Below are 26808 nucleotides of genomic sequence, written 5' to 3'. Positions count from 1 at the left end.
TCATAATGATAAAGCAGCCAATTCATCAAGAAAGCCGAACATCCTAAATGTGTATGACCTAACAGAACAAAATATATAAAGCAAAATCTGACTGAACTGGAAAGAGAAATGAGCAGATCCATACTTACAGCTAGAGATTTCAATCCTCTTCTCTCGGTGATTAATGAAAAAGTAGATAGAAAATGAGTTAAGACAGAAGATTTGAACAATAACATTAACCAACCTAACCTAATTGCTGTTTATAGAACTACACTATATATTACAGATCTACACACGATAGAATTACACCCCAAAATACAGAATACATATTTTTTTCAAGTGTACATGGAAGGATGGCAAGTCCTGTACTGGTTACTCTTTCACAGGCAGAAGCACAAGTCCACACTCATAAAACTAACATTTAACAATGTATAACTTAGGCTCCCATTCAACTTTTACTGAGGCACTATCATAAGCTGCAATTATGGTAACACTAGGTATGACAAAATCTCTGATAAGAAACTAACTTAAAAGAAATGAGTATAAATCCCACTTTAAGGAAGTTGACTATAAAAGGGTAGTAAGATTAGATTTTTTTGCAGTAATTTTAATGTTTTCCAATTAATATGAGTCAGGATTTGATTCCACTTAACATTGTGAATTTTAAATGTTCAAATATGTTTTTAAAATACACAAACTCGTTCCTTAGCCTTTGTTTTTATTATGTAAGTCCTTGATACAGCACACACTGATGCTTTTTTTTTTTTTTTTTGGCACACTTGTAATCACCACTCAGACTTCCTTCAGACTTATTTATTACTTATATTCTATTTAAGTGACTTGACTCTTGGGTAAAATAAAGAATGGGGAGGGAAGATGAGCTAGTCTTATACAGTTCTTTACAAAGGTACAATTTAATAGATATTAGATTCAGAAGCATAACTCTAGTATAAAGACATAGTTTTCTCCCCTCAAAAGAAATCTGAGAACATTTAATGAAGTTTTCTGAGAAGACACAATAATTTTCATTCATTTTAATTTTTTTATCAGTTCCAGCACATAATTACAAAATAACTGAGGTTAACACAGGCCCAGGTGCAGACAAGTGAGAATGTGGCCCCACCATATCTCAGGCACTGAGCATCCCCATATGGTTGTCCACTTTGATCAGTGTTTAATGTATGTGGAATGTACAGGCATCCAGAAGCTCTGTGAAGCAAAACATAAGAGAAAGAACTTCAGGTACTGCCTATGCTTGCTAAACACAATTCTGTTCCTCTTTTCTAAAAGTAAATGCTAGGTAATAACAATTTTTTAAAAATCTCTGTCTATCTATCTCCTGATGTCAGTGCCATACTTAAATACCAACATTTTCCTTTCCTCCTGCTCTCATCATCTCCAACACATAATATAATTCAACAAAAATTCAGGCACACCCCCAGCAATTTGATTACCCCAGCTCTAATTTTATTTCTCCAACTTAATCCTTTTTGAGGCAGCTATGCCATTCTAAAATACATACACATATATAAAAACATATATATGCATGTATAAACTATGCCATTTTAATATATATTTATTTATATATTTAAATATAAATATACATATATATAAAATATACATATAAAGGGCATATTATAGTGCTAACTTCATTTTGTTTCTATTAATATTATTTATACATTTGACTTAAAATCTTCGAAAATTGATCCTCTATTAGTCATGCTGTGGGTCATCTCCCAACCTTCTCCCTACACTGAAGTGCTCACACGTGTACCTTTTCATTTTGTTAGCAAAAAAAATGGAAATGCACAAGTAAACAAGTCCAATTTCCAAATGATCTCAAGTTCTATTGTACTCTCTGTCTCCTCCAAATGATTTGGTCTTTTCTCAGGTAGTCTTATACTGTTGTCTAATTGAGTTGCTTCACTGGTAAGTCTGAATCCTCCTGCAGGGCCAGGAGCAAGCCCTCTCCATCTTTATGTCCTATCAGTACAGGCCCAGGGCTTGGCTTACGATGGTCCTTAATACTCTACTCACCAGAGTGTAAACATGGTTTCATGTTAGCAATGGCCATAAGATACTCTGGTCCTAAGTATTTTCTGTAAGTTGTTTCATCCTGAAGGTTAGCCAAACATGCAGTGTCATCACTGAAAAGCAGATCCTTGTTTGAGGATTCAAACATCTGGAACATCCTGTATTCAAACCCATTTCTTCCAAAGAGCTCCTGAGTCAGACAGACAGACAGACAGACAGGCAGAGAGTGAGCAGCAGCACCAGGGAGCACAAGGTTGTGTATTCTGCCTCAGAAGATCTAAGTCTGCTGGGCTACTTAGCTCCAGCACCTGGAACCCTAGGGCACAGCAACAGTTTAGGAGGCACCATTAATGGCAAAGAGCATGGCCTCTGGGTTCAGATCCTGGGCCTAGCTTTTGTTTGTCATGTGACTGTAGGAAAATACTAAGCTCAGTAAACCTTGTTTACTCATTTGTAAACAAAGATAATAACCCTAAATAGTAAGATGATGTATGTAAATTAACTGCTAAATAGGAAAAGCTTCAAGTTGGCCACTATATCACAGTTCCACCAATCACTGCTGGATATTTTCAACTTTCTGGGTCACACTTGCCTGTCTTCCTGCTGCCCAAAGCCCTTGCTGTCTTGCCTCTGCTATTCCCTACATCTGCCCCAGGCACCTGACCATTTCCATCTCTTCCTGCCCCTCCTCTCCTTTCTTTCGTTCAGCCCCCCTGTAGCCATGGGGGCAGCTTGCCCTTTGGGAGATGCACCCCTTCAAAAGTCCATGACCGAGAGCCTTTTGTTTTGCCAGTTCTCCCTGGGTCATAATCCTTTAACTGGGTTGTGTGGGCAGCATATGCTAAGACATGGAATGTTCATCTGGGGCTCTTCCAGGAATGGGGTGTGTGAGTGCAAAAGGCAGATGAAGCTTTGGGTTTTCCTTAAGATCATTTGATTTAGGCATCCTGCTACTCCATAGCCCTTGTTGGCTGCCTGTAGAGGTCATGAGTTGTTTGAATGTTAGCTCTGGAACTTTCATGAAGCCTGAAACAGTGCTTGGCCTGCCCAGGTTAATTAATGCATTGGGACCCACCCTAGGTCAGGTAGAGCAGCCTCCATTCTGCTCTTCCCACAAATACCTCACCCTTGTGTTAAGGGCTCTGAGCCAACACCCTTATTTCTGTGACAGAAGAGACAGCTCTCATGGAGGAACTGAACAAGTCCAGGAGGTACCAGGAATCTGTTCAGAGAAGCAAGTGAGTCTCAGGGAGATACTTCAGATATCCAAATGTCCAAGGCTTTTTCAGTCCACTTTGATACCCTAGACAGCCCCAGAGCACAAAGTGAACATGGCCACCATCTAGCTTTCTGCTTTCATCAGAGGCAGGGTTGCAAGAATCTAGTTCCACATCCCAGGGATAAAGTCCCAGGGAGAAAGGGTATGAGACTGGGCTGGGTGTGCCTATCAGCTCTGCAACTGACCTGAGCACTCAGTTGGGAGGACTGTGTGGACAGGACCTCCTGTGTGGCCATACCTGTTGGTTGAAGAGAATTCTGCGAACAAAATCTGCCTTATCTTTCCTTGAGACCACGGCATGATTTGGGACTCTGGCCAGGTGGCAGCTCTGAGCTTCAGTCACAGGTTTCCTGGTACCATCGAGGCACAGCAGCTCAAAGTCTTCATGCTTCAGATCCTTAGCCCATGCTTCAGTGTTCTTTCCTAGGGGGAAGGAAGGTGGGTCAGCCACAGCAGACAGCTTTGGTCAAGGTGGCCTCACTGGGGGGATATGACCAACCACCAATGTCTGAGAGAATCATAGAGACATGGAAAATGAAATAATAAGGCTTTAAAAATAAAACAGAAAAGAAAATTCATTTTCGGTCCTGTTAAAGGCAAATATTTCTTAAACATCCCCAAAAAGCAGTAGCCAAAAAGGAGAAGATTGGTTGAACTATATTAAAAATTAAATTTTAACTATATTAAAAATGTAAATGTTAATCAAAAGACATCATTAAGAAAGTGAAAAGTCTTTCAGAGAGGGACAAGATATTTTCAATCCATATAGCTGATAAAAACTTGTATCCAGAATATTTAAGGATTGCCTATATATTAAGGGAGCTAGACATGCTTTAATAAACTTTCCTGGTTACCTGACTGGGGAATGACTTCCCATAAGAGACTCAGATTTTTTCCAAGGGAGGAAAGGATAGTACAGACACATACCGTCAGTGTTCTGAAAGACTGTGTGATCCTTCACAAAGGCCACGTCTCCCTTCTCAACCAGACACCTGCACAGCAAGGGTCCAGTTAGTGAGGAGGATCAATAGGAGTGAGAGGGAGAGACACCCAGAGGGAACCACCTAGGGGTTCACACCCCCTCCACCAGAGCCACCAGGCACACCTAACACTGACCACATCCACACACACAACTGTAACACCCAACTGTCCCTGGGAATTAGAGGGGAAATGTAATAGAAAAAGAAATCTGCCTGGGGTGCCTGGGTGGCTCAGTTGGTTAAGCATCCGACTTTGGCTCAGGTTATGATCTCATGGTTCGTGGGTTCGAGTCCCACGTTGGGCTCTGTGCTGATAGCTCAGAGCCTGGAGTCTGCTTCAAATTCTGTGTCTCCCTCTCTCTCTGCCCCTCCCATGCTCATGCTCTGTCTACGTCTCTCTCTCAAAAATAAACAAACATTGAAAAAGAAATCTGCTCATTTTGTTTCTATTGTAGATAATAACCCTTGTTTGGTTCCTTATTTGAAATACTTATTGGTTTCTCCAGAGAAGATGCTTGTGTTCTCCTATTAACAGGGATATTCAAGAACGGCTCTTTGGTTGGATCAGAACTCACATCAGAGGGGCGCCTGGGTGGCTCAGTTGGTTAAGCGTCTGACTTCAGCTCAGGTCATGGTTTCACGGTCCATGAGTTTGAACTCTGCGTCGGGTTCTGTGCTGACAGCTCAGAGCCTGGAGCCTGCTTTGGATTCTGTGTCTCCCCCTCTCTCTCTGCCCCTCCCCCACTCATGCTCTGTCTGTCTCTCAAAAATGAATAAATGTTAACAAAATTTTTAAAAACTCACATCAGAGATTAAAGTCAGCATGGAAGACATGATTTTGAAGGAGTCTTTTCACATTCAGATGTCTAGTCAGCTTTAATAAAAGTTAAAGTGCACCACTTAGATATGTTTTCATGATTAATCCCCTGAAAAACGTTTCTCTGTGTTTAAGGTCCATTTTTTATGAGAAATGTTGAACATACTAAAAATCAGTTCTATGACATCCAGTCAGTTGGCAATTGATACTAATGATTCATTATCAGGAGCACCTCTCCAGTTTTCTCTAACTTCAGGTCCCTCTATACTGAGCTAGGATCAGTTACTCCCATTCAGTTTTCCTAAGCCTTGCCCTATTTCTTTCCTCCACCCACTCTCCATATAGTCCCAGTCCTGAATAAGCACGATCATCTGCCTCAGGTGTGTCTGTACCTCAGCAGGGAGGTAGACCAGAGACCCTCCCGATCATTAACTTCTCTGGGGCATTCCTGTGTTCCTTGCTCTACTCTAGATCTGTGATTCTCAAAGTGTGAGCTGGGATCAGCAGTATAGGTACCAGCTGTGAACCTTTTAGAAATGCGAATTCTTGGGCCCCACCCAAGACCTACTAGATTAGAAACATCTGGGGGTGGGGCCCAGCAATCTGTGTTTTAACAATCTCCCCAGGAGATTCTGTGCTGTAGTGGTGAGAACCACTATTTCAGATAGCCACCTCCCCATTCTATAGAGCAGTGACTAAAATGTTTTCCAAATTTCCACATACTTCTATCTCTCCACATTCCCTCTCCCCAGTACTCACTCTGACATGTCCTCCTGCTTCCCAGAGAAAACACAGATAACATCACATGGGCTTTCTTCCAGCCAAATCTGTCAGTCCAAGTCTCCAGTGCTCTTCTCCTGCCCATCAGGCACAGAGAAGAAACAAAGATCTCCCTCCCAGCAGGTGTCCTCCCCAGGTGCCTTGCATCCCATTCCTGCCCATACTCTCAGGCACTTTCTCATAGTTTTCCTCTTTCTCTTATGCAGTTGGAGTCTTTCCCTGTTCCCTGGGCTCTTTTTATCAGCATTTATACTTTTCTTTTTTAAAAAACAATAATCCCTGTTTTGATCCCACATTGCCCTCAGCAATGGGCATCCCTCCCCGACTCATCCAAACACCTACAAGTAATCATTGCACTTACAATCAGCATCCCTTCTCACCACCCTCACTGACCCCTGCTGGTCAGTTTATGGGATAGACTCACTATTGAATCTGCTCCCACCAGATCCAGGGGCCAGTTCACTATACTCATTTTATCTGGTTTCTCAAGTTCATCCTTTCCCCAGTTTGAAATGTTATCTCTGTTATAGACCAGATATAATGTGTCCACGTATAAGTGTTGGAAGTCTATTCTCTACCACTGATTTGTCATTCTTGCACATAAACAACTCTGTACTGATCATAATATTGCAGTATTATATAGTATTACAACATAATTTTTATATCTAGGAAAACAAAATTCCCTTTATATAATTTTATTTAAAAATTATTGACTTTCGTTTGTCTACCAAGCTTTAATATTTTGAGAACTGACTCCTTCCCCCATCTCCCCCAATCCGCCTGGTCACAGTGGAAGCAGCTAAAACTTTACAATGCAACATCACTGCATGAGTTGTGTGAACTCAAACTTTCACTGGAACTGGGCTGACAATCCCATTTCTTGAGAATTGGGACGAATATATTATAGTCTGTGTTTTACTGCTTCTGTAATAATGTTAATCACAGACATTTCCTTTCATGTAGACTGAAAAATAGAGAAAACCATCCTGCAGGGAAAGACAAAGTGAGGCAGATGTGGAGGGGATGGGGGGAAGGGAGAGGGAGAGAGAGAGAAGCAGGGTATGTTCCCTTATGCTAAAAATTAATTCACTGTTTATCCAGAATTCTAATTTGGCTGGACATCCTAAATTTTATCTGGCAACTCTTGCCTTAAAGTATCTTGGCTGTCTCCTGAGGCTCAAATCTTAGTCCTTACAAGGTGGAAGCTCCTTGGGTTTTTTCACTTGCAACCAAAGGAGTCTTTATTCATTACATTAAAGAAAAAAAATTCAACAAGTAGATAAAATATATAGTATTCTATAGAGTGAAAAGTGCTTTAAAAAAAACCATAAAGCAAGAAAGGGGGATGTGAAATATTGGTAAGGGCATGTGTGTGTGTATGTGAAATTATAGTGGCCAGGAAAGACTCCCTGATAAATCCTAAAGAAAATGAGGCAACTAGCTATGATATGAGGAGGAAGAATACTCTAAGTGGGAATAAGAGCAAGTACAAAGACACTGAGGCAGGAGTGTGCCTGATGTCTTCAGGGAATAGCTAGGATGCCAAGATGGCTGAAGTAGATACAGCAAGGGGAAAGATGTAGGAGATGAGGTCACAAAGGGCCTTCCCAGGTCATAAAGAGGCCTTATAGGTCAAAGAAGGACCCTAAATTTTACTTTGAGTGATATGGGAAATTACTGGAGGGTTTTAAGCAGAGAAGTGTGATACTCTGATTTATATTCTAACAGAATCACTCTTGCTGATATGTTGGGAATAGACTGGATGTAGGAGGGAGAAGAGGATAGAGCAGATGCCTCCTAACCCTTTAAGAATGTATGATAACAATCTGGAGAGAGAGGATGGTGGTTTGGATCAAGGTGATATCAGTGGAGATGGGTGATGAGGTCAATTCTGGTTACCCTTTGCAGGTAGAGTCAACATGATTTGATGAAGGACCAGATATGGAGTCTGAGAGAAAGAAAGTAGACATAGATAGCAGACACTAAGGTTCTGACTTTTTTCCAAAAGGAAAAATGGAGTTGCCTGTAACTGATGTGGGTAAGGCTGCTGGAGGTACAGGTTTGGGTGGGAGTATGTGAAATTTTAGAAGCTCAGTTTGGGACATTTAAATTTGAGACAGTGATTAGAAATCCAAGTGGAGATGCCCACTAGGCAGTCTGGAGTTTCACCTGGAGTTCTGAAGAGAACAGGAACATAAGTTTGGGAATTGTCAGCATGTAGATGGATCGAGAGTAGATAAAACCACCAAGGGTGTGAGTATGAACAGAGAAGTCCAAAGACAGAGCTCTGGGGTGCACCAACATGTTGAGGATGGGGAAGTGAGGCAGAACCAACAAAGAGACAGGTGCAATAGCAGGAGAGGGAGGAGGGAATCCAAATAGTGTGGTGTCCTGGAGCCAAGGAGGAAAATGCATCCATTGGGAGGAAGTGATGGCTGGTATCAATGATACTGGTCTGGTAGATGAAGCAATGCAAGGACTGAAAACTGGTCCTTCATTTGGGGATGAGAATAAGTTGTGTTTCAAGACACAGTTCTGACAATTCCAGTCCTCTGTAATATTATATTAGTGCCAAGGAGACCATCAACCCTAATACCAATGCACTTTCTGATGTAAAAACAAAAAAACTACGTTAGCCTAGGTTTCATGTGCAGTATATAGTGTTGCAGTGGATCTGTGAAAATATGTCATTTATGTATGGCTTATGAAAGAGAAAATTTTGGAGATGGCAGGACAAAGTCATCTGGCAGTGTGACAAATAAAGGGGCCTTTCCTAGAGGCTCACACATTCTCTACACAACCCTGATTCATACAACATGCCTACTGCCTCAAAGTGTCCCGTGCTGCTCAGCACACTTAGAATTAAATCTACCTCCCTGATCAGGTTGATAGGGCACAGAGACATATCCAATGCCGCAGTCCAGCTCTGCACACCCCTGATCCCCTCTCACCCATGCGCCACCCCCCCTCCCCATCATGGCCTTTTCTGGCCTCAAACACGGCACAATTTGTTCTGCCCCATGCCTGTATCCTTGCTGTTCCTTCTTCCTTAATACTCTTCCTCCAGATTTTCTGAGGTCTGACTCCCTGTCAATATTAAAAACTTTTTTTAATGTTTATTTATTTTTGAGGCAAGAGAGAGAATGTGAGCAGGGGAGGGGCAGAGAGAGAGGGAGACAGAATCTGAAACAGGCTCCAGGCCTTGAGCTGTCAGCACAGAGCCTGAGGCGGGGCTCGAACGCATGTACCATGAGATCATGACTTGAGCTGAAGTTGGACGCCCAACCCACTGAGCCACCCTGATGCCCCTCCCTGTCAATATTTAATCCTCAAATCATACAGTCCCTTCCACTTGCTGTTATCAAAACGGTCCACTACCCAAGTCACTACCACACTACCCCCTTCTGTTCCTTTGTAGCTCCTACCTCAGTCAGGAAGTGATTGGCCCTTCATTTATATTTATTGTCCTACTCTCCTCATGAGAGGAGACAGGGAGCAGGACCTACATGTGTCTTTTGCTGCTATAACCCCTCTACCTAGACCAGTGCTTGCCACATACTAGGTGCTCAATAACTGTTTCTTGAATGGATGGGGAGCCTAGGAATATCTATTTTTAAAATGTACTCATCAGCCAGATGTAAGAAGCACACGCCCAGTACCCCTCCTCTGATTTTAACCTGAGACTCTGAAAGATTCCATGACTTGTCCACAATCACAAAGAAGAAAAGAACAAAAGTAAAAGCATGGCTGTGACCCTGTACCCCTCATTCTTGGCTCTCCTCAGGTGCCCTAAGTCAGGTGGGTCTGCAGAAAAGTGTTCCAGAGAGGAGCTGGACTTGAGTCCTTGGGGCCGGTGGGAATCTACAGTTTTGTTTTCTAATTCTGGCTCCTCTTAAATGCAGTGCCCAGATGCTGGGCGAAGTTCACTGGGTTGGTGCCAAAGAGAAAGGTGCACAGGCACTACTCACCTGAATGCCCCACTGGAGCCGTAGTATCCCTCATGGTTGTTGGGAGCACAAGTATGGGCTGGGTCGTTGCCACCACTGCACAGAGCACAGAGACTGGAATCTGGCTCAGACCCAGGGGCACAGCTTTGACTGAAGAATTCATCTGTGCAGGAAAACACAGGAGGTCAGCTCTGCCTGCCTATGTTAGAAAGAGAGCCCCAGATTTTATCCCTAGAATTGCCACATTCAGGTGTTTGGTACCATATTATCAGAAATAAGAACCTTATGGAACTAAAAAATAACGGTTGCAACTAGAGTAAAGGGGAACTGGCTGAAGTTGGGACAAGGGTCTGTGGAATAGAAGTGGCACAGGGCAGAGGTGTGGAAGGACAGACACAGTTGTAATCCTAAGAGACACAACAAAACTGAAAGTCCCAGCTGGTTGAAATTGTCCCCCCATTTTTCCTGCCCTCTGCTTCCCTTGCCTTTCCTTACAAGGTATTCCATCTTGACTCCAGATCCAGGAAGGGGCCTGAGAGACCCAGCTGCCAAGCACTGTGCTGGGCCCCAGGGCACTGTGGTAAGGACGTCACATAGGCCCTGCGCTCCGGGAACCCAAGCTTGTGAGCAACAGTCATAATTCAAGTAGCCACACCAGTGAATTTATCCACCCACCCCCACCAACCCCCACTTGCTCTGGGAAAGAAGAATATGGTTCTACACCTGCAGATAAAGGAATCTAGTGCAGACCTGGGAGTCAGGGAGAGGCCTTAAGTAGAGAGATGAAGAATGAATAGGAACAGGTTTTCCAGACAGGGAAGCATCTGCAAAGGCCTAGGGCAGGGGTTGGGGTGGGGAGCAAATGACACAGAAAGGTTAATAGAGGTCGTTGAGCTGGACCACCCACTGCAAGAGTCAGTGGGGAGAAGGCAAGGTCCAGATCCCCTTTTATACCTTTGTGTAGATTTTGTTTTTTATCCTTAGAGAAATGAGGAGCTTCTGAAGGGCTGTAGCAATGGTAGACCAGGTATAGTGGGCAGGATATAGCAGGTATGCACTTTGCAAAGATTGGTCTGGCAACGGGATGGATGGAATCCAGGCCAGATGTGGTGTGCAGGCAGCAGGTTACTGTTGTAGCCCAGGAGGGATGAAGGCAGCTTGGACTAGGGTAGCGCTAAGGTGAGGGAGATGGTGGTGAGGTGGGGGGGAGGGGGGGCGTGGAGAACTGACATCACCGGTGATGGATGGGTGCATGCAGGATGACAGCTTGGTTTCCAGCTGGCGCAAGTGGATGGACTATAGGGTCCTCCACTGAGCTAGGCAGTTTTGGAACAGGACCAGGCTCAGCAGAGATGATGCATTCTGTTTTGAGCTTAATGTGCTTTTGAGATATTCAACTAGATAATGTCAAATAGGCAGTTCTGGAGGTCAAGGAGAGATCTGTGCTAGGGATAACAATGTAATAGTTATCAACATATACACATAATACTAATAATAGTGATAGCAGCAAACATTTATCTACTACTGGTTATGTGCCTAGTTTTGTATGTATAGTATTTGTTTAGATAGTAATCAAGGCTGTAGGTATGGATATGAGTGCCTGAGGATTGAGTTTAGAGTAGGAGAAAAAAAATTTTTTAAGCAACTGAAACATTTATTAACCAGAATGGGAAAGTGCATTTTGTAGGGGTAGGAGAAAAACCAAACCAGTGTGTTTTCACAAAAGTCCAGAGATAGTGTTTTAAGGTGATTTGAAGAAAGAGAAGTCATGGAGGAATGGAGTGGAGCATGACCTTTCAGCTGAGCAACATGGAGGTCATGGGTAGCCTTGATCAGAGTTCTTCCTTATGCAATGACACAGGGAAGCCAGAAGGCAGGGAGCAGAGGAGTAAGTGGGAGGTGATTGGCTCAGACCTTGCTATTAAGAAGTCTGGCAGTAAAGAGGTGGAGAAGCAAGTCAAAAGTGGGAGGAGACTGCTGAGAGAGGCTGGACTTTTAAAAATGGAAAACATTGGGTGAGTTCAATGTTGAAAGAAATTGTTGGCTATACCAGAGGAAGAAGTAGTAACCAAAAGGGTGAGGCTCTAGGGAAGGGTGTGGGGGAGGGGCCCCCACGCAAAACACAGGTGGAGGGAGGCTGAGTAGATATAGCCATCAGTAGGCCCACAGCTTCGGCAGTGGGATGGTGAGGGGAAATTTTTCTGATCATTTCAATTGTCTCTGCGGCTGAGATAAGTCATCTGCTGAGAAACTTGGTAGATGGGTGTGGGATGGAAATGTGTGGACAGTGAGGACATTAGGATAATTATTAGGAAGTGTGCGGGGGGGGGGTGGTTGGTGTAGAGACACAGTGGGGGTGCTCATGAGTGCCAGGGGCCCACTGAGGCCAGCAGCTAGAGCATTTCCAGTGGAATGAACTGCTGGGCCCTGTGACTTCTCCAGCCATGTTTAGCTGCTAAGGTGCAGAGGGTGAAGAGAGCAGGGAATGGGCTTTGCATAGGAATAGGATTTGTGAGATGGCGAGAGAAAGCAGGGGACCAAGGGCCTTTTAGGTATTGACAAGAGTGTTGCTAAAATGACGAATATGAGAATCTAAGGGAGATAAGGGTGAAAGTGAAAGATAAAGTGTCCAAGGACTTACTGGTATAGGGTTTTCAATTTTTAAAAAGCAGCCAATCTAGTTTATATGGGGAAACAATACCACACACACACACACACACACACACACACACACACTACTCTTGCTCTGTAACCCCAGGCTTGTTCCCCGAGCTAGTGGTAATACATAAAGAAAGGGGTATTTCCCTGATATCTGCCCTTTGGACCAAGCCGCTCCCCTCAGAAGTGAGGAGGTGAGGAGAAAGGGGAGCACCCATTCAAGCAGAGGTGAAGCTCACCTGTAATGTCTGCCCAGCCCTTGACCCCACTACCCACTTATATCATCCCTTGGCATTCCTTGCCATTGAACTGAATTTCTCTCCTACACAGGCACAGGCCCAAGGAAGGGGCTGCCACACCACCTCCCAGAACATACTTACCAAATTTACAGGATCCAGTTTTGTTGTATATTAAACCCATGGGAATGTTCCAGCCTGCAGAAGTACCAACTGCGGGGTGACAGGACTTCCTGCCTTGCAGGGAGTTCCAGGTGAGGTCGGCACTTGGTTTCTTAACCACTGCCACGACGTAATAACCTTGCAACACAGATACCAAGATGCAATTTCAGTAGCTCCAGGACCCTCTGAAAATGTATTCTAGAGCTGCTACAGTTAGCCCCTCCTGCCACTCTCTCAGGGGAGGGGGAATAGCTTGAACCCCTCACCTTACTTTAGCAGAAGACCCTTCCAATAACTATCATTATTAAGTATGGGGCCAAACAGTCTGACGACTGCGCTCCAGACATGTCTACATGCATGCATCCAGAAATTTTTACACATGTATTTCATACTTTCAGTTTTATCCTGCTATGCGTTCTTTACTATAAGATGCTTTATCCTCCATCAATGATATATTGTAGGCACCTTTTCGATTCAGCAGAAATAGATACAACTATCTCATTCTGTTTATTGGTTAAATCTAAGTTATGTTCCACTATATGGAAATACCATATTTTGTAATCCTCCTACTGGTGAGCATTTATGTTGTGACCCACTTTGCCAGATTACATATCATCTGCATAAATTTTTATACATATAAGTGTGCACCTGTTGAAATATTTCTGTTGAACGTTAAGTCATGAAGAAAGAGCTTTAATGACTTCTTTTTTAAAGTTAAATCTCAGGGCTCCTGGGTGGCTCAGTCCATTAAGTGGCTGACTTCAGCTCAGGCCATGATCTCATGGTTTGTGAGTTTGAGCCCTGCATCAGGGCTCATATATATATTCATATATATATATATATATATATATATATATATATATATGTAATTAGGAATATATATATATATATATATATATATATATATATATATATTTAGGAATATACATATATTCCTAATTATACTGCATTCACTTTCAAAGTAATGCCCAGTGTCTTTGGTGGGAGTAGGTCTTCTTGTCTTGTTCCTGAAAATAATGGGAACACCACTGATATTTCATATATTCCTATCCCAATACTATGTAACTGAATGTGCTTATTGAGTGAGGCCTAAACAGCAAACCTAAATTTATAAGAAGATTAGAATCATAAATCTTCAGAATTAGAAGCTGGTATGGTTCTCCGCCGCCACTCCGAACCCCTCTCCCCACTACAGTCCCTCTCTTGCTGTTGTGATTCAGGTCTCTAAATATTCAAGCCTAGAAAAATTGGAAGTCAACATGGCAGGTGAAAGATCTGCCTTGCCAGTTACTTCCTAAATGACCTCAGACAAGTCGCTTCATATCTAGATCCCCAGTTTGTCCTCAGTAGAATGGTGACAATGATACTCATCCCAGGGGCTGATTTAGGGGGATCAGATGTGCTAATATGGGCACATTGTACATTAGACTAGGACGGGGAAGTTACACTGCTGGGTTTCCAGCTACGCTGCTTGTGGCACAAGCAGTACCAGAGCCCTTCTTTCACTGCAACAGATTCTCCCAAGGCCACAGCAAACCCTTGCTTACCAGAATGTGCTCTATTACACCATTCCAGCAGCCAAATACTGTCACAGTGCCTTTCCTGAGGTGTAGCTCTTTCTGCACAAATAGCATCAATTACTGTCATCTGGTGTGTGTGTGTGTGTGTGTGTGTGTGTGTGTGTGTGTGTGTGTGGCTTTGGGGTTGATACCTCTCCATCTCTACTCACATCTAACCTTCTCCATCCCAGTCAGCCACCCTGAACTGTCTTCTAAGCATCTTTGTCCACCTGCATTTGCCTATCACTGAAGTTCCTGGCAATGTCAACCATTCTTCAAGCAGAGTTCCTTCTGACTTCACATATTCTCCAATCGATAGACTGCATGGCTGAGAAAAATGCCAGTCCTTAGGGTTGAGGGTGAAGACACAACTCACTGAAGACTGTTAGCCATGAAAGCAGAGGGGGAGAGGGGCAGCATACCCTAGGGCTTGGGTTCTGTTGCACATGAAGGGGAGCTGCTGCAGGGGAGCTGCTTTGCACCCCAGGCAGCTTGGTGGAGTGTGGGCATGGTGGGGCCTCTATGACCCCATTCTTAGCAGGGAACAGAGATGTTGCTGGTGCTGGGGTGCTCCAAGCCCAGGCAAGCATCTGTTTTCACCTCAGGATCCTCTGTCACTGTTGTTTTCAAAACCTAATGTGTATCAGAACCAGCTGGAGGTCTTGTTAAAACACACAACAGTAGCCCCATCCTTGGAGTTTTTGACTCAGTGGATTTGGGGTGGAGCCCAAGAATTTGCATTCCTTATAAGTTCTCAGGTGATGCTGATGCAGCTGGTCCAGGTGCTACACTAGATTAAGAAACACTGCTCCATTTTCCAAGAGTAGGTACTTCAAGGACAGATTCAGACCCTCTTTGCCCTTGTGGAGACACAGATGGGAGAACTTGTCACCTGGTCTACTCTAAAGATGAGATCAGCTCCTCTGCTATTAAAATCAGCTGGCCAAAAGCTAAAGGGTTGAGCTCATCTTCCTCCTCCTCTTCATTAGAGCAGGTATGACTCTCCTCCTCTCGTGAGGCCTCCACTTGGCCCGGAAGTGCCTGGAACAGGCTCCTGCCTCCTGGTGCAGAGATGGGCAGGCAGCATGTGACAAGGAGCGGGGTGGTGTGTCGGGAAGGGCAAGGGGATTCCAGTCACATTACCTCTTCTCAAGCCCAGGTGCAGGCGCTCCCTGGCTGTGCAGCCCTGAGCCTCACTTTCCCCATCTACACAACACGGGATAATGATGCCCACATCCTAGAGGACCGCTGAGAAGGCTAAAGGAGAATAGTGCAGGCAGGAGTCCTTTGTTGACTGTAACATACCCTACAAACGGTAATTATTGCTACAGCTTCATGACGGATTTGCTCCTTAACAATAAGCTGTGGTACTGGCGGCTTCTCCTCATCATCCTTCTTATTTTCTTACAACTCTAATAACTTTGGTTTATTTTTAAGACTTTCCTCACCCTCTCCCCCAACAATGGCCTTTATCTTTGACCCCAGTGTTACTGATTCTGACTCACCTTCCATGGGTGTATTCACACACCTAGACTCATCCTTAGGCACTAAAAAGAAAAAAAAAAAAAACCAAGATAATGGCATGAAACTCTCCTATTACTCAGTCCAAAGTCATGAGCTTCTCAATCTCAAGAGTGAAGGATAAAATTAAGCAGTGTGTCATTGGTTATCAACAAGCAAGTTTCTGTAGGCCTATTTTACCCCTCTCTGCCTGACCTTTGCTATTTGAACACTAGGTTCCACCTCAGAATCTCCTCAACACTCAGGGGGTTACAGAGAAAGAAAATGAGATGCCCTTTCAAGAGGGGCAGAGGCCACTGAAGATCCTGACAAAGATCTTTCTGCATTTGCTATGTGATTGAAATCATCCTGACATCCTTCTTGTCTGCAGAACCCTGGACTGTGGCGGGCAATCATCATATTCTCGTTATGTTGGAGGGGAAAAATCGAATCCATGGAGTCAGAAAACCCTAGATACGGTCTTCATTCTACCTTGGACACATCATTTAACTTCTCTAAGCCTTAGTTTTTATATCAGCGAAATGGAGCTACCATTATTTACTTAGCAGTGTTTTTCTGTATTGCAGAATAATGTATGGTTTCCTGCTCACCGCCTAACCAATGAGGTACTTCATAAATTATATTGGTGAAATCCTCTTTTTCCCAGCTTTATTTTTTGATGTGAAAGGATCCCCACTAAAGAACATGACCCTGTAGCATCACCCCTCAATCTTCCGGTGCAGCTGGGGTGAGTTGATTTTGGACTAGTAAATTTGGCACAAGTATTGAAGTTCATATGGCTCAGCCCCTCCTTTCTTTATTGAAGAGAGTGGGGAGAGATTGCTTTAGATCTTTTCAATGAAGATTTATGACAATATGTGTTCTCCTCTGCCCTCAGCCATGGGGTAAGCCAACAGACCCGTTCTCCTGAACTAGTGGGTAACTCTAACTCAAGGGCAATTTGGCAAGCCCTGCAGCCAGCTCTGTACCATGCCCTCCAATATCACCTTTTAAGTAATAAAGATCTCCTTTGATCTCATTCTGCCTTATTCCTGTATCCATATCTTCATTGGTTCTGACTCTGGGGAAAGAGGATATTATCTGCTAGCCTCTTACATTCCAACAGTAGTTATTATCTCAACAGTGAACTAAATCGTTTCTTCATCTTTCATGTCAATGGCCTCGAGGAAATAAAACAGCGAGAGGCACCCCCTCCACTTACTGTAGTTCTCTGCCAGGACAGGCACTAGACCACACTGGCCCGCTATGTAGATGAAGCCTCCATCCAAAGTCATGGCATCAGCGTCTCCTTTCTGAAGAAATAAATCAGTAGCACAAAAGTGAGGCTGTTTCCTATCTCACTGACCCTCAAAGGTTTTCTGTCTCATTAGCTTTATGTCACATGTACTTTTGATTAATCAAAACTTCTGCCATATAACCACAGGGTTTAGAAAGCTGGACATGTTGACCCAGGAGCAAGCACCCAACACAGATCATGCTCCCTGGCATCTCTGACCTCTCATTAGTCCCATGTTGAGTACTGGACATGTCCTTACCACATTTTATTTGTGACTGTTACTACTCAGCCATCTACATGGCCAGATTCAGAGACCGTATTTACTAATGTTTCTATGAAACATGTTTTCTTCTCTATGGTGGAGTTCAACTCTGTTCCCATAATCCCATTAGCACTAACTCAGAGCACTAACACAACAGAGACATTCGATAAACAATTAATTTCTCCAGTTAAATAATTCATTAATAGGTTATTATTTAAATCAATGAAATTTTCCAACAGCAGAGCAAAAAATGTATAGATAAGGTCACTGTGATAAAAACACACAGATACATACACATGCTTCGCTTTTGATCTATTAACTGCCTTACTAGAAATTTATCTTAAAACAGTAGCAACTATAGAAACAAAAACTTACCAAGCCCTTACTATACGCCAGGTCCTTTTGAAACACCTTCCAGTGATTATCTCATGTATTGCTCACAAAATCCAACAAGGTAAGTACTGTAATCCTCCCCCTTTTATACATTAGTGAACTAGATCAGAGACAGCTTAAATAATTCCTCTAATAGACAGTTACTAAGACTAAAACATAGTTTCATTCCTTAGCTCATGACCACTAACCCACACAGTCTCCAGGATCTATTTTTAAAGGACACATACCTCAAAACTATTCTATATATTTTTTTCATCCATAAAATGGGCTCCTGAGCTTATTGTGAGGATTAAATGAGTTAATACAAGATAAGAGCTCATAAACATACTTGGCTCATAGTAAGTAGCTTCACAAATATTAGCTATCATTACTATTAAAGATACACCCGGAAATACTGGGGTCATAGAACAAAAATATTCAATCCGTATTATCTACAATAGCAAAGGATTTGAGAATAAATCAAATGTAGGCATTTATAAATTAGTTAAATAAATTGAGGCTGAAATACTTGGTGGAATATTATGCAGCCATTAAAAACATATTTTAAACAAATATTTCATTACCTAAGAAAGTACACCTTCTGTGTTGACTTTAAATAATAATAACAATAGATAACATTTATTGGCTGCTTACTATATGCTAGGCAATGTCCCGAGCACTCAAATTCATTTAATCTTTGTAACCGACAAATTTAGGAGACTGTATAAATTGCCAGATCTTAATGTACGGGTTATTCCCAGGAAGGCTTACCAAAATACAGATCTTCTTTCTTCAAGAAGACTGTGTGTCTCCTAGGTTTCTGTCAATTTTTTAGTATTTTATTTATAATTTTCTTTTTTTTTTAATGTTTATGTATTTTTGAGAGAGTGCCAGTGGGGGAGGGGGCAAAGTGAGGGGACAGAAGCGGGCTCTGCACTGACAGGCTGACAGCAGCAAGCCCGATGTGGGGCTCAAACTCACTAACCACGAGATCATGATCTGAGCAGAAGTCAAAAGCTCAAATGACTGAGCCACCCAGGTGCCCCCTGAATTTATTTTTTCTAATCACAAAAATATTGTCTGCTCTTAGAGAAAGGAAAGTTAATAACAACACAACTTCATAACTCAGAAATTATGTGGTCATGATCTCTGAGTTATGATGTTGTGAATGATTTTATTTATCTTTCATTTCTCTTGTAGCATGTAATATTTTTGGCACCAGAAAAAAGTTAAACTTAATGACTCAAGGACTGAGAAGGCTGATTTGCTTTCATAATCCACATCCTGGGATGCCACCCCACTTCCCAAAGCTCCCAGGACTCCAGAGCTAAGTACCTAAGGAGTCTGGGTCTTGGGCCAGCCTGAGCTGGAGGGGTGCATTGGGTGGAGTTGCATGGGGCTGAGGAGGGGGTGGGGCAGCACACAACAGGTACATCTTAGCCTCATGGCTGACAGGAAGACATATGGGAAAAGGGCAGAGAGGCCATGTATCTGGGTGTCCAAGCCCAGCTGTGGAGGTAGGGCCCTCCTTACCACTATGGCAGCGATGCAGTTCTCAACGGTCTCCTCCATGGTACACTGTAAGGCGCCACCACTTACAGCACTCCACTCATCGCACTTGACCCTCTCATGGTGGCCCACTGCACACCACAGCACCCTCTGGGAGTCTTCCACACCTAGGACAGGTGGAGAAAAGCCCAGCATGCAAAATAAGTCCTCACATACATCTGGGAGGTTAGTGCCACTGACTGCAGAATGGCTGCCCAATGGTGTCCTCACTGACAGCAGCAGAGTGGGCATGAGACATCCCTGCTCATTCCCTGCCTATCACCCTCTGGGAGAAATGGGGAACTCAGTACTCAGAAGGAACAATGAAGGCAGAGCAGTCCCTCTCCCTACTGACCTCACCTCCTCAAGTACACCCTTCTGAGGGGAGGCCTTTCTGAGCACCAGCCCAGGTCAGGACCTTCCGGGGTTTTCTCTGACAGGACTGGGTTCTCCCATCCAGCAGCATTCCCCAGTTGGTAGTCATGTGTTATCTTTGGGGTAGGCCTAATTGTTCTCCCCTCACCCAATATCTGCTCACCACAGTATACCCACATCTAACACAGTGGCTTTTGTAGGTGCTCAATAACTATTGGTTGACTAAATGAAGAAAAAAATAAGGAAGGAAAGAAAGAAAAAATGAGCCATAGGGATCCAGAGGAAGGCAAGAGCTGAATTAACACCCTCTGAAATCCTAGTTTCATTCCTAATAGTGGCAGAGGCCATGTTCCCACATCAGTTTGGGATGTGCTATTTCTCCTGGGCACTGGGAAGGTGACCCTGGTTAATACACAGGACTGAGAACCATCATTACTTCAAATTGACTGTAACCTGAAGGTCTTCAAAACCCTTTTGTGATCTCATAATTCAGGCCTTTTCTGCAGCTCAGCAGAAAATCCCCTCACTAACCCAGTGCAGTTGGTAGCTCCCTTAGGCTCCACGGGCCAGTGAAGGTTGGGTAGGATGAGGCTTGCAGGCACTGGGAAAGCTTCTCTGGCTTTCCTGCTCTGCTGCCCTCCCAGGACCTTACACACCTATCCTTAGACGCTGAATGGCAGCAAAATATTTGTATCCCAGGTATAGCTTGGCATCCATCTTAGGAGGGACTCTTAAAAACCCATCGGTAGCATCTGTAAACAGCAAGTCCTTCCCATGAGGAGAGGCAAAGAGCTGGAATTCTGTTGACTTGTCTTTTCCAAAATGTTCCTGTTCAAAGGATAAAACAAACAGAGAAGGAGGGAGGCTGGCATAGCAAGGGAAAGGGAAAACAAACCCAAAACCAAATAAGGAAAACTGAAAGTGAAAAAACATGAGCACCTGAGAGTAAAGACAAAGCGCCTGGCCCACCAACGTCCCTGTGGTTCCTGGGCTTCTCATGTCTCTCTCCAGGGAATACTTTACCCAAATCCCAGCTGGTCTGCCATGTGCGGCTTCAGGGAAACCGCCAGGGGCTGTCCCCCTGAGATTCGCACCAAGAGGTACGGGTTGCTGTATGCCAGGCAGCTGCTCCTCCCCAGTGTCATGTTCCCATGTGACAGGCAGTGAAGGCTGCCTGATTCCTGGCCATTAGTGGCTCTAGTGGCTCTAGTGGTCTTCGTCCTGGAGCGGCTAGTGGTCCAGCACCTGCCACTGAGCCTGGACGTCAGGAGTCCTGGGTTCCTCTCCTACCTCAGGCCTACCACTGAAGGACAAGCTGGAAACTTTCCAGCCTCCAAACAATGGAAGGGCCCTTTGCCTACAACTCCCACTAGCTGGCCCAAAGCCATTCCTGACTATTGTACCTACCCCCAAGGTCTTTCCAGTGTCTGTCCACTTTTTGCTTTTGCAGTGGCTCTACATGAAATGTGACCTCTGGCAACCTCCCGTACTTCCTAGGGGTACACACAGCTTACTTCCCAGGGCTCCAGAATCTTCCCAGATATACCCTACAAATTAGTTCCTCTGACCTCTACAAAGTACACAATCCAGGTCCCCAAGGTTATACCATTTCATCTGGTGATAGTTTGTATGTATATTCATCATGTCTCCCACACTCATCTGGGAGCAACTCAAGGGCAAGTCATTGTGCCCTTCATCTCTGAATCCCCAGTGCTGAGCAGGGAGCGCCAAGAGAGAGGGGTCAGGGGATGGATAAAGGCTGGATGGGAGAGGCTGCCACCAACACCAGACAGAGAGAATGCTCATGGTGAGAGAACCTGCCACTGAGGGAAGTCAGGAGGGCAGGATCGCATGCCAGTAAGATAATAGGAGAATACTCCATAGAGGAGGGGCACCTGCCCTGCATCATGAGGACCCTTTAGAACTGAAAAGAAAAAAATGGAGCAATGAGGCACTTCTATAGAGTCTTTGGACCAGGAGGTCAATGATATAAGGTGAGGGTTTTATGGCCTCTGCTGTCTATAACATATACAGACTGAGTGGCTTTTCAGTGAAGCAGATGATGTGTGACATGGTTCCTGTCCTACACCCAGAAGAACTTCCAGAGTAGCTAGAAGGGAATGTAGGAAAATGCCCCAAATCCAAGCAGGGACACCCCCTCCCCCAAGCAGGAAGGGAGGGTGGTGGGTGGGAATACCTGGGCCTGGTTGAGAAGCTCCCAGATCAAGTCCTCCTTGCCCCCCACCTTTCGAGCCACGATAGCATGAGAAGGGAAATGGGCCAGGTGACAGTCCTTGTATTCATCCACTGACTTCCGGGAGTTGTCCAGGCAGAGCAGCTCATACTGGTCCCTGTCAGCTTTGTTTGGCAGGTTCTCTGGGGGAAGAAAGCCCAGATGGGCCAACTGTAGACAGAGCTATGAGCTGTGGTCCCTGCTGCTCCCTGAATCACAGACTGTTTGACCTTATTGTAATAACTTTCTAGGCCCAAGATGGAGCTAGTCCTGCCGAGGTACCACATAAGTAAACCAAAATTTAGATCAGCTTTTGTGTCCCTCTAAATGCTCTGCTTGACCAGAAACAAAGTCTATTCAAATCAGCAAGTCCCCAAACACCAAGCCAACCCTGGGCCTTCTAACCTAGACAAAGTTGACTTTATGGACCCAGTCAATAGTCTATTTGTCTCTTTCTTGTTCTTTATTCATTTATAGAAGCTCCCTGACTTCCACCCCATTTTTCAGCTCTCCAAAAGGAGACTGTCAACTTCATGAAATGTTAAAATGTGTTTGTATCACCTAATTTGTCTTTAATAATTTTTTAACAATCTAAAGAGGACTGAAAGAAAATTTTTTCCAAATACATTTTATACATATGAGGAACCTGAGGCCTCAGGAGGTGAAATGACTGGTTCTCACTGCAGATAGACCCAGGGCCGGGAAGCCTGTTTGGCCCAGGACCCCTCTGACTACCCCACACGTCTGTAACTCTGCCGATATGAATGATGACAGCAAATGTTTTCTGAGCACTCACAGCACACCAAAGACTGTGCTGAAGGCTTTCATTTAATCCTCATAGCAACTGGGGAGGCCAGTGATATGATGATGCCATTCTAGAGATGAGGAAACGTAGGCTCGGAGAGTTAAGGTAACTTGTGAGCTAGTCTGAGGCTGATGCATCACCATGCGAGGACAATCCAGGTCCCCCACTAAAATGGCGATCCTCCCCTGGAGGCAGAGCCTGCTGGGGAAAGGTGGTGAAAGAGTTGAAGGAGGCATAGGGCCCCAGTCAGGGTACTCTACAGGTACAAAGGGCCAGAAAACCTTGTGAGGGAAACAGACTGTTTGGTTCCCCTTGTCTTGGTATTTGAAAGTGTTCTGGGTTGAATTGTGTCCCCTGAAATTCCTATATTGGAGTCCTAAATGCCCGTTACCTGAGAATGTGGCCTTACTTGGAAATAGAGTCATTGCAGCTGTCATTAGCTAAGATGAGGTCACACTACAGTAGTGTGAGCCCCTACTCCAGCATGACTGGTATGCTGATAAAAATGATACACACGCAAGGAGAATGCCATGTGAAGAGAAGGACTTAGGTTGGGCTGGTGTGACCACAAGCCAACAAGGGACACCAAAGATTGCCGGCAAACCACCAGAAAGCTAGGGGAGAGGCAAAGAACAGATTCCCCCTCAGAACCTCCAGAAGGAACCCACCCTACTCACACCTTGATCTTGGACTTCTAGCCTCTCAAACTGTGAGACAATAAACTTCTATTGCTTAAGCCACCCAGTTTGTGGTATTTTGTCACGGCAGCCCTAGAAAACTCATAGAGAAGGTCTTTGGGGTTCATAAACTCTCACACTGAAAGGGAAGGAGTACAATTAGAGTTCTTGTATAAGGTTACAAGTTTAATTAGGTATGTCGAAGAGAAAATACATTTTAAATCTTTATACTGAAAGAAAAAATTTTAATGATTTAGTAATATCAGAATTCAATTAAAAAAAAATCAATATGGTCTAATAGCTCCAGAAAGAAAGAACTTTACCTCAAGGTCCCAGTGGTAGCAGCAGCTCCCCAACACTCACTTGTACCCCAAAAGCCTGATGGATAGTCTCTTATAAACTTCTACTTAAAAGGCAATGAGTGGGGGTTCCTGGGTGGCTCAGTTGGTTAAGTGTCCGACTTTGGCTCAGGTCATGATCTCACAGTTCATGAGTTCAAGCCCTGCATTGGGCTCGCTGCTGTCAGAACAGAGCCTGCTTTGGATCCTCTGTCCTCTCTCTCTCTGCCCCTCCCCTGCTGACTCTCTCTCTCTCTCTCTCTCTCTCTCTCTCTTTCTCTTTCTCTTTCTCTTTCTCTTTCTCTTTCTCTTTCTCTTTCTCTTTCTCTTTCTCTTTCTCTCTCCAAGTAAATAAACTTTTTTTTCGAAGGCAATGAGTGATCTATATTAGCAGGCAAATGACTTTCAGTAAAAGTAAATGAGGACAGGCTGGGACAGCCTGTTGTTTTCAGAAAGTGAAGATGTTTTCAAATGCTTCAGGGTGAGTGTTAGAAGACTCTGCCCACTGGCATAGTAACTGTGACCACTTGAGCAACCAGAGGAAATAACAATGACAATTATCTGGAACAACTTGATTCTGGGAAATGAAACCCATGAATGACCCCACTAATCAAATTTACTGATTATTAATAAGACATGCGTCAGTTGCCAAAATGCTAACAAACCAGGTCAGTGTGTAATAATGAGGGGACTGTGAATTGTGAATAGCTGAACAAAGCAACAAAGGACCTTGAACTCCTCTTTCATACTAGAGAAAGACACTGTGTTGTAAGGAGCTCTGTGAAAAGTGATGACTTAAAGTTTCCTTTGAGGTAGCAGACATTTATCTTAAAAATGAACCTAGCATACTGAATATTCATTTGGTTTAAACATCTTGAACAATACAAGTGTATTCTGTATGTGATAGAAATTTGATTGGTTACAAAACAAAACCCAGATTCTGTAACTTCAATTTGCCTGAAATATTATTTTGGTTTTTTTGTTTCTTTCTGATAAATGGCCCAAACTCTTTTTTTTTTTAATTTTTAATCTTTATTTTTGAGAGAGAATGAGAAAGTGGGGGAGCAACAGAGAGAGGAGACACAAGATCCAAAGCAGGCTCCAGGCTCTGAGCTGTCAGCACAGAGGCCAATGTGGGGCTTGAACTCACAATCAGTGAGTTCATGACTTGAGCCGAAGTCGGCCGCTCAACCGACTGAGCCACCCAGGTGACCCGGCCCAAAACTCTTAAAAGGGTTTATTTTTTTCAATGTAGAAACACAAAAGAAATATATTTTTGTCCACAGTAATAATGCTTTTGCAACACCTCTAGTTGTAGATGTGCTAATAAGTTCTGAAATCATTATAATAATTTGTGTGTTTGTTTAAGGTGTTTGAAGCATTTAGGAGCCATTTATACTGAAGAATTCGGGAGAGTGTGATTACATTTGAAATGGATATTGCAGTGGCTAAGAGAATTGAATTATTACAACTTGTTTTATTAATTGGTAAATACTGTTTCAGTTCGTTTAGTAGATTTGCAAACTGAACAAATTGAACACTAAACCAAGTACAAATAACGGAAATGATTTTTATACAGAAACTCTCCTGTATCATATTAACGGTCTTGTCATCACCCATCTCTAGATGTTAGGAAACTTTCAGGTAAGAACCAGTTCCCCTGGCCAGGGTATGGCTCACATGATTCTCCCTCCATTCAGCACTTACCAAACACTGTCATATGCCTCACGAAGGCCACATCCCCCACACCATCCTGCAGACACCTGAGGAACGGGAAAGCGATAGTCAGGCCACTGTCTGTGACTTGGGCTCACCCCTGCCCTGGCAACCCCTCAGAGGCTCTGCCCTGACCACTGGCTCACGCGGCTTTGCCCACAGTTTCCCAGACTTCAGTGTGTCCTCACAGAGGCAATGGCCCTGTCTGAGGGGCTTTTGAACCTCCACAGCCAACCCGGGTCTAAAGTAGGCAGGAGCTCTGTAAGCCACAACCCAGGTGATTCTAGGGAGGGATGGTGTGAAGGAAGGACCCGCACTTTCCCCTTTGAAGGCAGCCTAAAGTGATTGATTTTTTTTTTTTTTTAATAAAGCCCGATTCATGGAGGATAAAAACTCAGGATAGCATTGGATTCCCAGCCAGTTTTGTTCTGGTTTTGACCAGTAGCCATTTCTCTTACAGACATGGAAAGGTGCCTGCAGAGGGCTGAGAGGGAGGTGGGGAGAGGCGAGCACATGTCCCTGACACAAGGAGATGCTCTGCCAGAAATAAGCAAGCTGGGAGGTCTTGGCCTTTGGCCCATCTGGAAGCCCAAGCCTGTGTGTGTGGATCCCAGAGACCTAGAGATAGGTCTGTCCCCCAAGCCCTCCCTGGTCCAGGAGGGAGCACACAGGCTCCCTGGGAGGCAAAGAGGGGCTCCCACACAGAAGGCTGCTCCTCAGGATGGTTAGGAGTGAGGGTGGGCCATGGGAAGCACTCAGGACCCTGGGTTTCACACTGACACTCTAGGTGGTCTGAGTTTCCTGTGCCTTAGTTTCCCCATCATCAGGGTGAGGAGAAGCAGGGGGGCCCCACTCACTTGAAGGCACCTGAGTAGCCGAAGTACGGTTCCTGGAAGGAGCAGGCACACTTGTCTGTCCCTTTCCCCACACACAGTTGACACAGTCTGGGGAACGCTGTCCTGTTCGCACAGGGGACACAGCTGCCGGAGAAGAACTCGGCCATTTCTGCTGTGGCTGCTCAACACAGACATATGGACCTCAGGGCATGAACTGGCTGGGGGCCTCTGGGTTGTGTATGTGTGTGAGTGAGTGGCCCTCTGTGAGATCCCATGAGGCTGTACATACTTCCCAAGACTGTCCTAAGGAAGCAGATGTCCAGAGGTGGCCAACAGTGCCCATAGCCAAAGAAGTGGATGGCTCAGGGTCCCCATGTGTTCAGACATCACACCAATGTGTGGGCCTAGGGTCCTTAGC

The 26808-nt window shown here is 44.3% G+C and overlaps 1 protein-coding gene across 1 annotated transcript in view; it reads right to left on the bottom strand.

Moving 5' to 3' along the window:
• Positions 1-998: 998 nt before the first annotated feature.
• Positions 999-26808, bottom strand: part of LOC131511859 (inhibitor of carbonic anhydrase-like) — a 59660-nt gene continuing 33850 nt past the window's right edge. Inside the window, exons 5-17 of the mRNA XM_058729938.1 lie at positions 26412-26568; positions 25546-25601; positions 21983-22161; positions 20442-20613; positions 19396-19538; positions 17154-17244; positions 15937-15978; positions 12855-13010; positions 9838-9979; positions 4220-4284; positions 3531-3715; positions 2017-2203; positions 999-1188 (exon numbers count right to left, since the gene is read on the bottom strand). Coding sequence (XP_058585921.1) covers positions 1154-1188; positions 2017-2203; positions 3531-3715; positions 4220-4284; positions 9838-9979; positions 12855-13010; positions 15937-15978; positions 17154-17244; positions 19396-19538; positions 20442-20613; positions 21983-22161; positions 25546-25601; positions 26412-26568 — 1610 coding nt within the window. The 3' untranslated portion in view covers positions 999-1153. The remainder of the gene's footprint in view (positions 1189-2016; positions 2204-3530; positions 3716-4219; positions 4285-9837; positions 9980-12854; positions 13011-15936; positions 15979-17153; positions 17245-19395; positions 19539-20441; positions 20614-21982; positions 22162-25545; positions 25602-26411; positions 26569-26808) is intronic.

This window comes from Neofelis nebulosa, chromosome 5 (assembly GCF_028018385.1).
Source record: "Neofelis nebulosa isolate mNeoNeb1 chromosome 5, mNeoNeb1.pri, whole genome shotgun sequence".
Classification (NCBI taxonomy): Eukaryota; Metazoa; Chordata; class Mammalia; order Carnivora; family Felidae; genus Neofelis; species Neofelis nebulosa.
Note: the sequence above shows the minus strand (reverse complement) of the source record. Positions and strands in the feature narration are given on the sequence as shown.